At 36.7% G+C, this 12,886-nt stretch overlaps 1 protein-coding gene across 1 annotated transcript; it reads left to right on the top strand.

Annotated features, from left to right (window-relative positions):
- The first annotated feature begins 656 nt into the window (after nt 1-656).
- Nucleotides 657-2,765, top strand: LOC113334492 (putative pectinesterase 11). Its single transcript, XM_026580730.1, has 5 exons — nt 657-862; nt 1,544-1,703; nt 1,824-2,012; nt 2,156-2,397; nt 2,512-2,765. Exons 1-5 carry the CDS (start codon nt 693-695, stop codon nt 2,714-2,716), a joined length of 966 nt encoding a protein of 321 aa, XP_026436515.1. The 5' UTR covers nt 657-692; the 3' UTR covers nt 2,717-2,765.
- Nucleotides 2,766-12,886: the final 10,121 nt, after the last annotated feature.

Here is a 12,886-nt window from a genome sequence, read left to right as displayed (position 1 = left end):
ATCCTCAACCTCAAGCCGCCTATTTGGCAACTGATCGTGTTGCCCAAGGTTACTCTGCTAAACTCTACTTTGGAATACAAATGGATGAACTTTAAATATCTTGATCATTAAAAAATGATATGTTTTTTCATAATCCAACGGCTTCAGTCCTCAGTCATATCTAACTAATTAAGAATTGATTCCATCAAGTTTTCTTAAGTTGAAGTAATTAACAAGCAACCAGGCTTGTTTGTCAAACACAACATAGACTCCATATTATATGCATGCATATACGTATATACCTAGCTAACGAGTTGGCTGTGTTTGAGCTTCAATTATAGTGTACGTAAACGGCCCTTACTATCGTTTTTCGTTGACCTAATCTTTTTTCACCAATATTATTCCATATAAGAAGCACTTCTCCTGGTTCTTAGTGCTTCATCACATGCTCATTGTTTGTATCTTCAATTTCTTCTCTCCGACATTACCTTTTTTCCTGATTCAATCAAAGTTTATTCCTCTCTTAATTATAGCTTCTTCGCCTCCATCGAGAAAAACGAATTAATTAACCAGGCAAATTGTACTATAAATAAAAAAAATTACATCGCATAATGGCATCTTCGACGACTATAAGTTTTACTCATTGCTCATCTCATTATTTTGCAAGAGATATTTTCTTTTGGTTTCATATCATAACAATAACTACTTTGCTCATGGCTCGTACTACTCGTGCTGGTCCTTCTAATTTTACTACAGCAATTCTAATTAGGGTTGATCAATCTGGTGATGGTGATTTTAAGAAGATTCAAGATGCTATTGATTCAGTTCCTTCTAATAACACTGATCAGCTTTATTTCATTTGGGTCAAGCCAGGAACTTACAGGTACGTTCATGGTCTTTTCGTTCATGCTCTTCCGAATATTTTTTATGTTTTAGTGTTAGAAAACTTAATTCATAGATTTCAGTAGTGAACATACGAATTGTAGAATTTCAGTTGCAGAAAATCGGGTGAAGAATTTCAAAATCCGTAATAAAGAAAAGAAAAACAGAGTAAACAGAAAGCCAATACACGGACGAAGTAGACGGATAACGGGTTGGGTATAGGTACCTGATCCATTAGCCTATAGTTATTTTCATCCAAGTACCCAACTAAACTTGCGGGCCACCACCGTTTCAGCCCATTTCACCTTCCACTTAAACAATTTTACTAGTAGTAAAAACATGATTCGCAGTCCAACGTTAGAAAATGAATATCATCCTTGAACAAGTTTGACGAATCTCTGAAATTAGGAACCAGGATTATGATTCTAGTCCCTGTGTGTCTTTTCTTAATTTCTCTGTATGTTTCTCTGTATATCTCTCCCTCCATACTTAAGAAAGATCACGTGGAGTGCACAAGGTCTTTGAGGGAATTCAGTGTTCGTATTCACGTGAAAAAACAAAGAACACACTTGTTAATGATGCATGCATTTTTTTAACACGTTAAATAAAATACTTAAAGTTGCATCCAATTTCTTGATGTCTAGTATTTGTATCTCATTTTGCGAATGTGTCTGGATCGCAGTGAAAAGCTTGTAGTTCCAAGTGATAAACCATACATAACACTGAGTGGTACCAATCCAGCAACAACCATAGTCACATGGCAAGATGGCGGAGACATTTACACATCTCCAACTCTTACTGTTTTGGCTTCTGATTTTGTAGCAAGACTAATCACAATTCAGGTATTAAAAAAAACATTTTTCTCAGATATGAAGTTAAACTGATTCGTATATTTCTATCTTATTTCGAACTAATTAGTAACTGTGGATGATCATGTCGACTTATAATGATCTGTTCAACAGAATACTTTTGGAAACAGTGGGAAAGCCGTGGCACTGAGGGTAGCAGGGGATAAAGCCGCGTTCTATGGATGCAGATTCACATCATACCAAGATACTCTTCTTGATGATAGAGGTGGTCATTACTTCAGTAACTGTTACATTGAAGGTGCCACCGATTTCATATTCGGAAATGGAGCTTCTCTTTATGAAGTAAGTATTTTTACCATAAATACGTTAATTCTTCGTACAATGAACGCATCAATCATTTCTCATTTATTTTTTTTGGTCGATAAAATATTTTAATTTTTATTTGGCAACTAATATGGTTAGCACTTTTCTGGATGTGTATATAGAAATGCCGTATCCATTCAGTTGCGGAGGGAATGGGGATTATAACAGCACAGGGTGGAGCATCACCACTGGATAAGACAGGCTTTGTTTTCTTGGGCTGCAAGATTACTGCACTCAATGGAACAAGTCTAGTGTTGGGAAGGCCATGGGGTCCTTATGCTAGGGTTCTTTTTGCTCTCACTTACATGTCTAGTGCCGTCGTTCCTCAGGGTTGGGACGATTGGGGTGACCAAACTCGACAAAGGTACCCCCCCTATCCTAGGGTTCTTGTTTCTCCTCATATATATATTTGTAAATCAAGACGATTAGCTTATTGCGTCGAAAATTAACGGTTGATAAACATATTTTTTGGTGACAGTACGGTGTTTTTCGCTCAACACAAGTGTTGGGGACCAGGTGCAAGTACCTCAGCGAGGGTTGGATGGTCGCAAAGTGCTCTAACAGATGATGAAGCAGCACCATACTTGACGAAAGACATTATTGGTGGCCGAGATTGGCTCAGGCCCTTACCAACTCAATTTAGAAAAGCTGGTTCAACTACGCTAATCAGAAGTCTTTTTTAATTCTTTAAATTGATCCATCTGTTTATCGTTGTATTATATTATTACGATTTATCCCCATTTATATGTATTAAAAAATGCTTCTATTTTTTTTTAATTGATTTGATGATGCCTAATCGCACACTAAACTACTGTATCAGTGACTCTGTATGTATGAAATTTGTTCTTAAAAATTCCAACTTGAATGGAATGTTCTAGTCATTGGGCATTACTTATTTCTTGGATAATTACTCCTTAAACTAGAGAGACATCATTAATAAAAAAGGCGCCATGTTGGAATCAATTCCTTCGATCATTAAGCGAAGTCTTAATTTTCTTACTAATTTAGGGCTGGCACGTAAGATAGATTTTTTTTCTATTATTTTTTTTAATGCAAAAGAACTATTCCCTCCGTACCTATTATATAGGCGGAGAAGTATTCTCTTATAAATAAGAAAATGTTTAGTTTTCATATTTCCTTCTACTTTCCAAATTTATTCTTACCTTGTTTCAATACAAATATTATTTTACATATCTCTATCTCACATGTAAAACTAGATTGTATGATACCCATGCATCATTAATAGGGCTGTACGTGGAAAAAACAACTTTGGAAGTGGAGCTCTGCCTATCTAATGGTACTACAAAAAATTTAAACTCCGCCTATATAATAGGTACAGGGAGAGTACTTTATTTAAGCTTCAACATTACATAATTTTCTTACTAACAATCATGTTATCCCTAACAATCTTAGCATATTTTTCGGGGATATTATACCAAAAATCAAAATAGGATTTGTTAGCTCTAGCTTTGTTAGCTATTACATGAGCTACATTATTAGAAGTTCTTTTGACATGACTCACACCAAGATACTGAAGGAAACAACAAGATGTCTTATTTCATCAACAATCCCTTGGTTCATCCAATGTACAGAAGCTGGTCAGAAGGGTTGGCATTGTTGATATAAGTAACTACATTCTAACAGTCTGATTCAAAGATTAAGTTTTATAACTGCAATTCCTTGGCCCATAATATAGCTTCCTCCATAGCCAAGCATTAATCTGACTGCTCTGCATCTAATCCTCCATCGATGTGTCTTCCCCTGTTACCTCTGGTTATACCTGCAGAATCTTTGATAATTAGACCAATACCCATATTCTTAGTAAACTGATCAAAAAAGGCATCTGTATTCATCTTCAGTTGATTATTAAATGGAGGAGACCACACTTCTGTGATCACTACAATGTTGGCATTAGTCTGAACCTGAGTGTCTGACAAACATTGATGTACCAGACTTCTAATAGCATTAATGGAGTACCAACAGTTTATGTATTCGTTTTAAAAAAAATTATACATCTGTTTTTCCAGATATGCCAAGTTGTGCACATTAGTGTGGAAACCCAGATGTTTCTAGCTTCTGAATTTTCACCTTGACAATTAGTAAACCAACTGGTAATCCAAGATATCACCTTATTATGTTGCAACTGGATGTTGGACACATCACTTTCATAGACAACCAAATAGATCTAGCAAAGTCACAATCAGTTAGGAGGTGTTGTAATGGTTCTTCCTCTCTATGACAGTGAGGACTATGTCATTCTTGTAAAATCTAAGCTTCTTGCTAGTAGGGATAATTTCTCTCAAGCATTTCCAGATAAAAAGCTTCACTTTATGAGGGACTTCAGATTTCCATAGTTTTTTCCCAACTATTTTTGGGATCTGTTGGGATTGTTGATTTCTAACATGAGCATTGTATGTCAGAACTTTATAAGCTGATTTAACTGTGAATTTTCCAGTTCTATTGGGTTCCTCATTTTGTTTTCCCCCTGCTGAACTAAATACATTTGAAAGATCATATTTGCAATATATTTTGGGAAGAGAGCTTGAACAAGACTATTATTCCATCTTCTGGGTTTTGAAGCATAAGATCTGACACATACACTATGTTGGATGGTTCTTTGAAGTTTTCATTTGGAGTAGGTGGTGTATCTAGGCCTCTAATCCACATATCATACCAAACTAGATTCTAATTCCACTTCTAACGTCCTATCTATGGAATTTCTTGACATTCTCGATCCCCTGCTCTATGCCTTTCCAAATCCAAGAAGAGTTCTGGTGTTTTTGTTGCAAATAAGTAAAATTACAGTAAGGAGAGTATTTCACCTTCATTTTTTATCCAAGGTTTATCAGTTTCTGTACACAGTCTCCACGCTAGCTTGGTGATAATGTTTTTGATGATGTTGTAGTAATGAGGTTCAAACTCTCGGACTTGTGAAGATTAAATTTAAAGATTTAATAAAATTATATACAAAAATATTAACAATGGGCGAGAGGTACTGGGACTAAGGATTTGGCCGAATTCACTACACAGGGTTCATTCATATATTCTTTGACAATTTAAAACTCAATAAAATTAACATGGACTCTGATTTTGCCAAGATAGATTCTCAAAACATCGATTGTAAGTCCTAAGCATGATGTAACAAAATACCTAAGCTAAGCATACATCATCAAATTAAATAACAACCAATTAATTCAAATCATATTTCAATTTTAAATTAATGCAAAAGTCATAAAAAAGAATATAATAAATTTACCCGTGTATGAAATTCACCCTCCTCCGTCGTCCCAGTGTTGGGTTTAGCTCATCATGATAAAAACACGCTCAAAATATTTATTTATTGCTCAAATGGTGTTTACAATGAAGAGTAGAAGAGAAAATGGTGTAAACAACTAATGTGTGACCCACAGGAAGCGTCACAAAAGAACGATAAAAGAGAAGTGTTATTGTCGATGTGGTTCTAAGACCCACACCTAGGACCCACGCCTGTGAGTCTGTTTCACTGTTGATAAAAGACTGTCCCTGCGAGTCCGTTCTTCGTGTTCTTGGTGTTCTTCATCATCAGCAGGAGCAGAAACAGTGTTTCATCAACTCTTGATTTCTCTCTCCTGAGCTCTTCTATCGACCCCAAACTCTCGAAAACCTTTCTACTCAACCCCATAAACTTATTTATAGCCAACAGACCCATCGAATCTCTCTCATTCACTCCATATAATTCTCTTTAACTCGGCAGTAAAGAAAATATTTCTGGGAATATTTTCTTTCCTGTTTCATCTTATCACGCGTTTTCAAGCCTCCAAATTACCATATTTAACTCCTTCACGCTCCAACAGGCTGTGAGGGTCTTCCATGCACGCACAAAACACGTTGAATCTTCTCCAAATCACGTGAAACCCGTGATATACACGAACTGCCCTGTTTTCAACCCGTGAATTGTTTAGCTGATTCTAGCCAATTCTGGTCGAACCAAACGCCCACAGTGTGTTTAATAGGCCATATCACAACTATCTACCAAAAATCAGCCATTGAATCTCCCTAGAACACGTTCAACAATTCGATCAAAAATCTGCAGAAGTGTTCTCCATTTTCCCGCCAAAAACAAAATTCAAATGGAGAAGATGACCTCCCCCTAATCCTGTACTGGGGTGCGAATAGAATATGCCTTTTGGGGTGACCTGGGGTGCCCCTTAGTAATTGAGGTGCCCCTTATCCAACGGTGAGAGTCCGAATAACACGTGTCCTCCGGGGCTTTTACCAACTTTTCGAGCCGAATTTTCCAAAAAATGTTTATTTTCCAAAGGTGCCTACAAACACATAAAACACAAAATTAGTACAAACTCGAGTGCCAACAATATATAGTATTGAGATCAAATTAAACACAAAATGTGTCTATCAAATACCCCCAAACTTATTATTTGCTAGTCCTCGAGCAAAATTTATTTTTGAAAAGATAAAAAGACTACACTTAGCACGTGCAGCAGGCCGTTAAACCGCTAGGTGGCCCTAGCGGCGGAGTGTTGTCTCCGGAGGGTTTACCAGAGGTGTACCCACAAAACCTTTACTCCTAATTGGTCACAAGTATCCAAAGAGCTATGAGGACATACATATTCTCAACCTATCTCCAAGTAAGTAGAATGCCAGAGAAATTAAAGGTGTCAGCTCTAAAGCTGACTGAAGAAAAGGGGAGACACATCCACACATGCTAGATAAAGAGATATCCGCTACAAGCTAGATAAACATTGTAAGATGCGTCCGCTGCTTTACAGCTGGATAAGATTAGGAGAGAGATAAAAATGAGAGGGACATCTGCTACACACTGGACTAATTACGTGTGATGAGTTAAACCAGTGCTAGAAAGATTTTGTGCCAGATTGAAAGCAGACTAACAAAGCAACCAAAATGCATCTTTCTTCGACTCTCTCACAGTGCTCAGTAGAAACAACGCCTTCTTCGGTCTTCAACTGTTGATGATAAACTCTCGAACCTCATAGAACCTTGACAATTAACTCTTCTCTTCGATTTCTTGCTTGACTTATAAATTTCTTCTTCCCTATGGCCTTATTGAACAAAAAGAACGTAATGATGTTCATTTTTTATTTTTTTTTTTTTCATTTTTCATTTTTTTTTTTTTTTTTTTTGAAACAAAAAATTACAAGACAAAAATTTACATGGCCATGAGAGAAGGACTTTCAAAACTTGGATCTTCGCAACTTGTGATGTCTTGGTATCATGGATTCTAACAACTTATATCATTTGCTCTTATAACTTCAACTTTGATTTTTGAATTATTCTCTTCTATTGTTGCTTCTAAACCTAAAACGTCTTCAACTTTCTTCATAGATTTTGATGTCGCTCCGCTTGTTGATGATGATAAGTTTCTACTGAGAGAGAGTCGCAATCCAGTAACTAAGACTACATTGTGAGGTTGCTTTGTCTTTCTGGCATTTCCTGACCTACTTGCCTTTCCATCATGTATGGTTAGGTCCATCACGGTTACCCTCTAAAAGGAACAAGTTCTCTCCTGAATTTCAAGGATCTCAATGTCTTTTTCTCTAATGTCTCAATAAGTTGTTATCTCTAGCATTCCAATTTTATCTTTTCGGTGAGAAACAGTATGTAAACTTAGCTAACCGGATACCATGTGACGCTAGAAGTTTCAAAAGTGCAACTAAAAAGTTTCTCCCATACCCCCAAACTTAAATCTAACATTGTCCTCAATGTTCTAAAGATAAAATTAAAAGCATATGAACAAGGAGAAACTGTTACCATTTGAAGCAAAAGAGTTAAGGAAAGATATTACCGTGTCGCATGAGATTGGGTTACCTCCCAAGAAGTGCTAAGTTTAAAGTCTTCAGCCAGACATCGGAAGGAATTAGTCACCTCATAGAATCAAAAAGTAACAGCCGAAATAACTGTGGGTCTTCAAAACCAAAAAGAGCTGACCAAAGGAAACTACAATAACCCAAGAAAGTGAACAAGGATAGCATGCCCTTATCTAGTTTCCTGATTAAGATATTTATATCTAATTGTGGTTCAGGTTCAGGTTCTAGAAAGGGTCTAAATAAAATATTTTCATTGGTTGCGTTTCTTCATAGGTGGGATCCGAATCATTAGGTCCTAGAGTCTGGAAAAACTCAAATATGATCTTAGAAGCGCACAATAATAACCTAAATAACTGAGGATCCTCTAAGTCAATAAGATTTGACTTACAAAATTGACCACAATGAGAGTAGTGGTCACTCTTAAGCAAATGTGTCGATTCTAATTTCCTAAAGCATTTAGGTTTAGTCTCACAACTTAATATTCGACACATTTGAAATATAAACGTTCCCACATTTGGAAGAAAACTATTTGGTGGGAAAACAAAGTCAATCTGGGTATCATAGCCTGGGCAAACCACATCAACCAGAGGATGGGTTTCTAACGACTGAACTTCTTCCTGGACATCATTAGGTTCGGGAAAACGAGTATGAAGGTAATCTTGTAAAATGGTCGAGGCAGAGATATCAAGTCCAAAATGAGGGATCTCTGTAAGAGCTAAAGGTATGGCACAAGGAGAATGATAATCACCCCCAAACTTAGATTTTTGGGTATCTCTAGATAGACTAGCTACAATTTCCTTAATTTCTAGATCATTGGAATCCTGAAAATAGTCAATTGCTCTTCGAGGTTATACTCAAGTGACGCATCCTCACTCATATTTAATAGCTCTACGAGTTCATTTTCTTCGTCTAAGACTATTGTTTCTAAGTCGCTAGACTCTAAAACAGCATTTTCGGAATAAACCCGTTCCTCTAAAGCATTATCGGCTTCGTAATCAAAAGGAAAAACTACATCGTCTAAAACGGTGGTATCCCTAATCAAATCCTCGTCCTTTTGAATAGGTGAATAATCATAAAAATTATTTGGATTTGAACTAGAATCATTATAAAGCTCAATTGGATTAATAGATTCCTGATCACTGTGCCTACATATTTCAGATTCTTCATTACTACTATCCTCATCATAATAGTAAGAAGATGATTGAACCTTATCTAAATAAGTAGTTTCTTTTATTCTAACCTCGTCCTCTAAATTAGGCAAATATTCACTATTGATATCAAAGGTAGAATTAGAAACCCTATTTTGGAAATTTAGATTATTTCGAGCAGCGTTAGCCAACTGTTTATTTTCTGCCTCTAGACGTGCCTGAATTTCACTGAGCATAACACTTATACGTTTACCACTCTCGTTTATCATCTCAGAATATCGTGTACACTCTTCTTTTGAACTATTCCTTTCAACTAAACGTTTATACGTCCTTTGAATCCGTTGTTGGGTCTCTTCTAGAGATGGAACAGGTTCAGAAATATCATAATCAGGACTAGTTTCCAAAAACGAGTAACCAGTACTACAGTGTTCCTGATTTTCTTGCTTGTAAGACCAATTCGCGTATGGATAGTAATTGGGCTCACCATGGTATGAACCATAACCTTGAAAAGGTTGGCGTTCCCAACTACTATTCCCACCATGGTCATAAAAATGATGATGTCCATATTCAAATTCAGGTCGATAATCATTGTATTGGCTTCTATCATACCAGTTCGACATTCTTAATTGCAAGGGAATTCTACACAATCACAAACAAGGCTGACTCGACCAAATCAAACCTATAAAATCTAGCAAACAACAAGCAGGATGGCTCCACTTAGATTGTTTGTAGACCAGCTTCTAATCCTTCGAAAGGGAATTCGTTACAATTTAAGCAAACCCCTCTGGAATCAATCCGAGTCAAAGTAAGTTGAACTGAGGCGAGGGAAGCTCAGTGGAGCTTTGATACCCAAGGCCTCACCGCTATCACAAGGCGGCGCAATCACGCATTCAACTCACAGAAACCATCATGAACTTCGAAGTATGCTAAAAGAGTAACCAATATTTTTCGAACGACTTTCCTACTAAGCTCGTTACCCTATAGGTCTCGTTCTAGTCAAAATTTTAAGCTTAGGTTCGCGTTTGGTTTCGTTTTCCTAAAGCGGGCAAGAAGGGAGCGGTGATGAAATCCGAACCCTTATCTTGTATTGGCCAGGCCTTGCCCTTTACTAGGAATTTAAAAACAGTCCAAATTCGTCCTCAATCAATGAATCACCTTAAGGAATACAGTAACTCGCTTACAGGAGATTCGCGAGTGTTTCGATGGACTTACCTCCCGTACCAGACAGGGAATGAACCGTTGAAGTCGACTCGGGCCACGACTCCTATGTCATGTACGAACCCGAGGGGCCGAGACGATATTGTAATCGTCGTCCTTCCCTGCAAACAGTTTATATTTAAAATTTTTTTATATAACCCTTCCGTAGGGTTTAAAATTAAAATAAATTGTCCAAAGTCCAGTCCAATGAAAAGAAATACAAAAAATAATAATAATAATTACAAAAAAGAAATTGGAAAGTCTCTTAAAAAAAATAATTCTCTCTCTCTTTTTTTTTCTATTTTTTCTTTATTTTTTTGCTTTGTCTTTTTTCCTTCTCTTTTAGCTTTAAGCTTTGATTCCAAGGTCTTTAGTATCCAACTTCAAACCTGTAATACAAAGACACAACCAAAGAGACGTAAAAAGAACAAATGGAATAATAAAAAATAATAAAAACCTTAAAATTCTACCTAAGCATAAATCCGCGTCGGTGGCGCCAAAATGATAATGTTTTTGATGATGTTGTAATAATGAGGTTCAAACTCTCGGACTTGTGAAGATTAAATTTAAAGATTTAATAAAATTATATACAAAAATATTAACAATGGGCGAGAGGTACTGGGACTAAGGATTTGGCCGAATTCACTACACAGGGTTCATTCATATATTCTTTGACAATTTAAAACTCAATAAAATTAACATGGACTCTGATTTTGCCAAGATAGATTCTCAAAACATCGATTGTAAGTCCTAAGCATGATGTATCAAAACACCTAAGCTAAGCATACATCATCAAATTAAGTAACAACCAATTAATTCAAATCATATTTCAATTTTAAATTAATGCAAAAGTCATAAAAAAGAATATAATAAATTTACCCGTGTATGAAATTCACCCTCCTCCGTCGTCCCAGTGTTGGGTTTAGCTCATCATGATAAATACATGCTCAAAATATTTATTTATTGATCAAATGGTGTTTACAATGAAGAGAAGAAGAGAAAATGGTGTAAACAGCTAATGTGCGACCCACAGGAAGCGTCACAAAAGAACGATAAAAGAGAAGTGCTATTGTCGATGTGGTTCTAAGACCCACACCTACGGCCCACGCCTGTGAGTCTGTTTCACTGTTGATAAACGACTGTCCCTGCGAGTCCGTTCTTCGTGTTCTTGGTGTTCTTCATCATCAGCAGGAGCAGAAACAGTGTTTCATCAACTCTTGATTTCTCTCTCCTGAGCTCTCCTATCGACCCCAAACTCTCGAAAACCTTTCTACTCAACCCCATAAACCTATTTATAGCCAACAGACCCATCGAATCTCGCTCATTCACTCCATATAATTCTCTTTAACTCGACAATAAAGAAAATATTTCTGGGAATATTTTCTTTCTTGTTTCATCTTATCACGTGTTTTCAAGCCTCCAAATTACCATATTTAACTCCTTCACGCTCCAACAGGCTGTGAGGGTCTTCCATGCACGCAAAAAACACGTTGAATCTTCTCCAAATCACGCGAAACCCGTGATATACACGAACTGCGCTGTTTTCAACCCGTGAATTGTTTAGCTGATTCTAGCCAATTCTGGTCGAATCAAATTCCCACAGTGTGTTTAATAGGCCATATCACAACTATCTACCAAAAATCATCCATTGAATCTCCCTAGAACACGTTCAACAATTCGATCAAAAATCTGTAGAAGTGTTCTCCATTTTCCCGCCAAAAACAAAATTCAAATGGAGAAGATGACCTCCCCCTAATCCTGTACTGGGGTGCGAATAGAAGATTCCTTTTGGGGTGACCTGGGGTTCCCCTTAGTAATTGAGGTGCCTCTTATCCAACGGTGAGAGTCTGAATAACACGTGTCCTCCGGGGCTTTTACCAACTTTTCGAGCCGAATTTTCCAAAAAATGTTTATTTTCCAAAGTTGCCTACAAACACATAAAACACCAAAATTAGTACAAACTCGAGTGCCAACAATATATAGTATTGAGATCAAATTAAACACAAAAATGTGTCTATCACTTGGTGATTAAGGCCATGCTATATTGTAAGTCCCTAAATTCTAGACCATCATCTTCTTTAGAAAAACATAGAGAATTACATACTATGAAGTTAATGCCACTCTTTCCTTTATGACCCCACCATAATCTTCTTTGCATAAAGTGTTTTTTGGAAATTTGAAGTTACTCATATAATGAGCAGGTATAGAGTTCAAAACTGATTTAAACATAGTTGTTCTGGCAGCTTGATTAAGTGTTTTAGAACTCCAACCATGAAATCTGTTTTTAAAAGAGTCTGCAATTGATTGAAGGAAATAAATTTAGATTTTCCAAGAAGAATTGGCAGGCCCAAATATTTATCCGAAGAGCATAACTGTTTAACACCTAATGTTCTTAATTATTATACTCAGTTTCTCCTCATGAGTTAGATCCCCTGTAATGAAGGAAACTGATTTAACAAAATTAATCATATGCGCAAACAGATTACCAAACTCCTGGAGTATAGAAAGAATATGATTAACTCCCTTTAGATTAGCTTGAAAAAGTAATAAACAACAATGGTTCTCTATGAACCGAGAAACTAGAAAACATAAAAACCACCCCCTAAAATGGGGGTGGGCTCCGCCCACATGAAGATAGCAGGGGGGACTTTTGGGCCCCACTATGTATGGGTTTGTGAGTGTGTTG

Source organism: Papaver somniferum, unplaced genomic scaffold (genome assembly GCF_003573695.1).
Source record: "Papaver somniferum cultivar HN1 unplaced genomic scaffold, ASM357369v1 unplaced-scaffold_137, whole genome shotgun sequence".
NCBI lineage: Eukaryota > Viridiplantae > Streptophyta > Magnoliopsida > Ranunculales > Papaveraceae > Papaver > Papaver somniferum.
Note: the sequence above shows the minus strand (reverse complement) of the source record. Positions and strands in the feature narration are given on the sequence as shown.

What these genes read in the sequence shown, in the direction of transcription:
- LOC113334492 (XM_026580730.1), top strand. Translation starts at nt 693, where the DNA reads ATGGCTCGTACTACTCGTGCTGGTCCTTCTAATTTTACTACAGCAATT. An exon ending in GTCAAGCCAGGAACTTACAG is followed by an intron (nt 863 to 1,543) that starts GTACGTTCATGG and finishes TCTGGATCGCAG; the next exon opens with TGAAAAGCTTGTAGTTCCAA. An exon ending in CAAGACTAATCACAATTCAG is followed by an intron (nt 1,704 to 1,823) that starts GTATTAAAAAAA and finishes TCTGTTCAACAG; the next exon opens with AATACTTTTGGAAACAGTGG.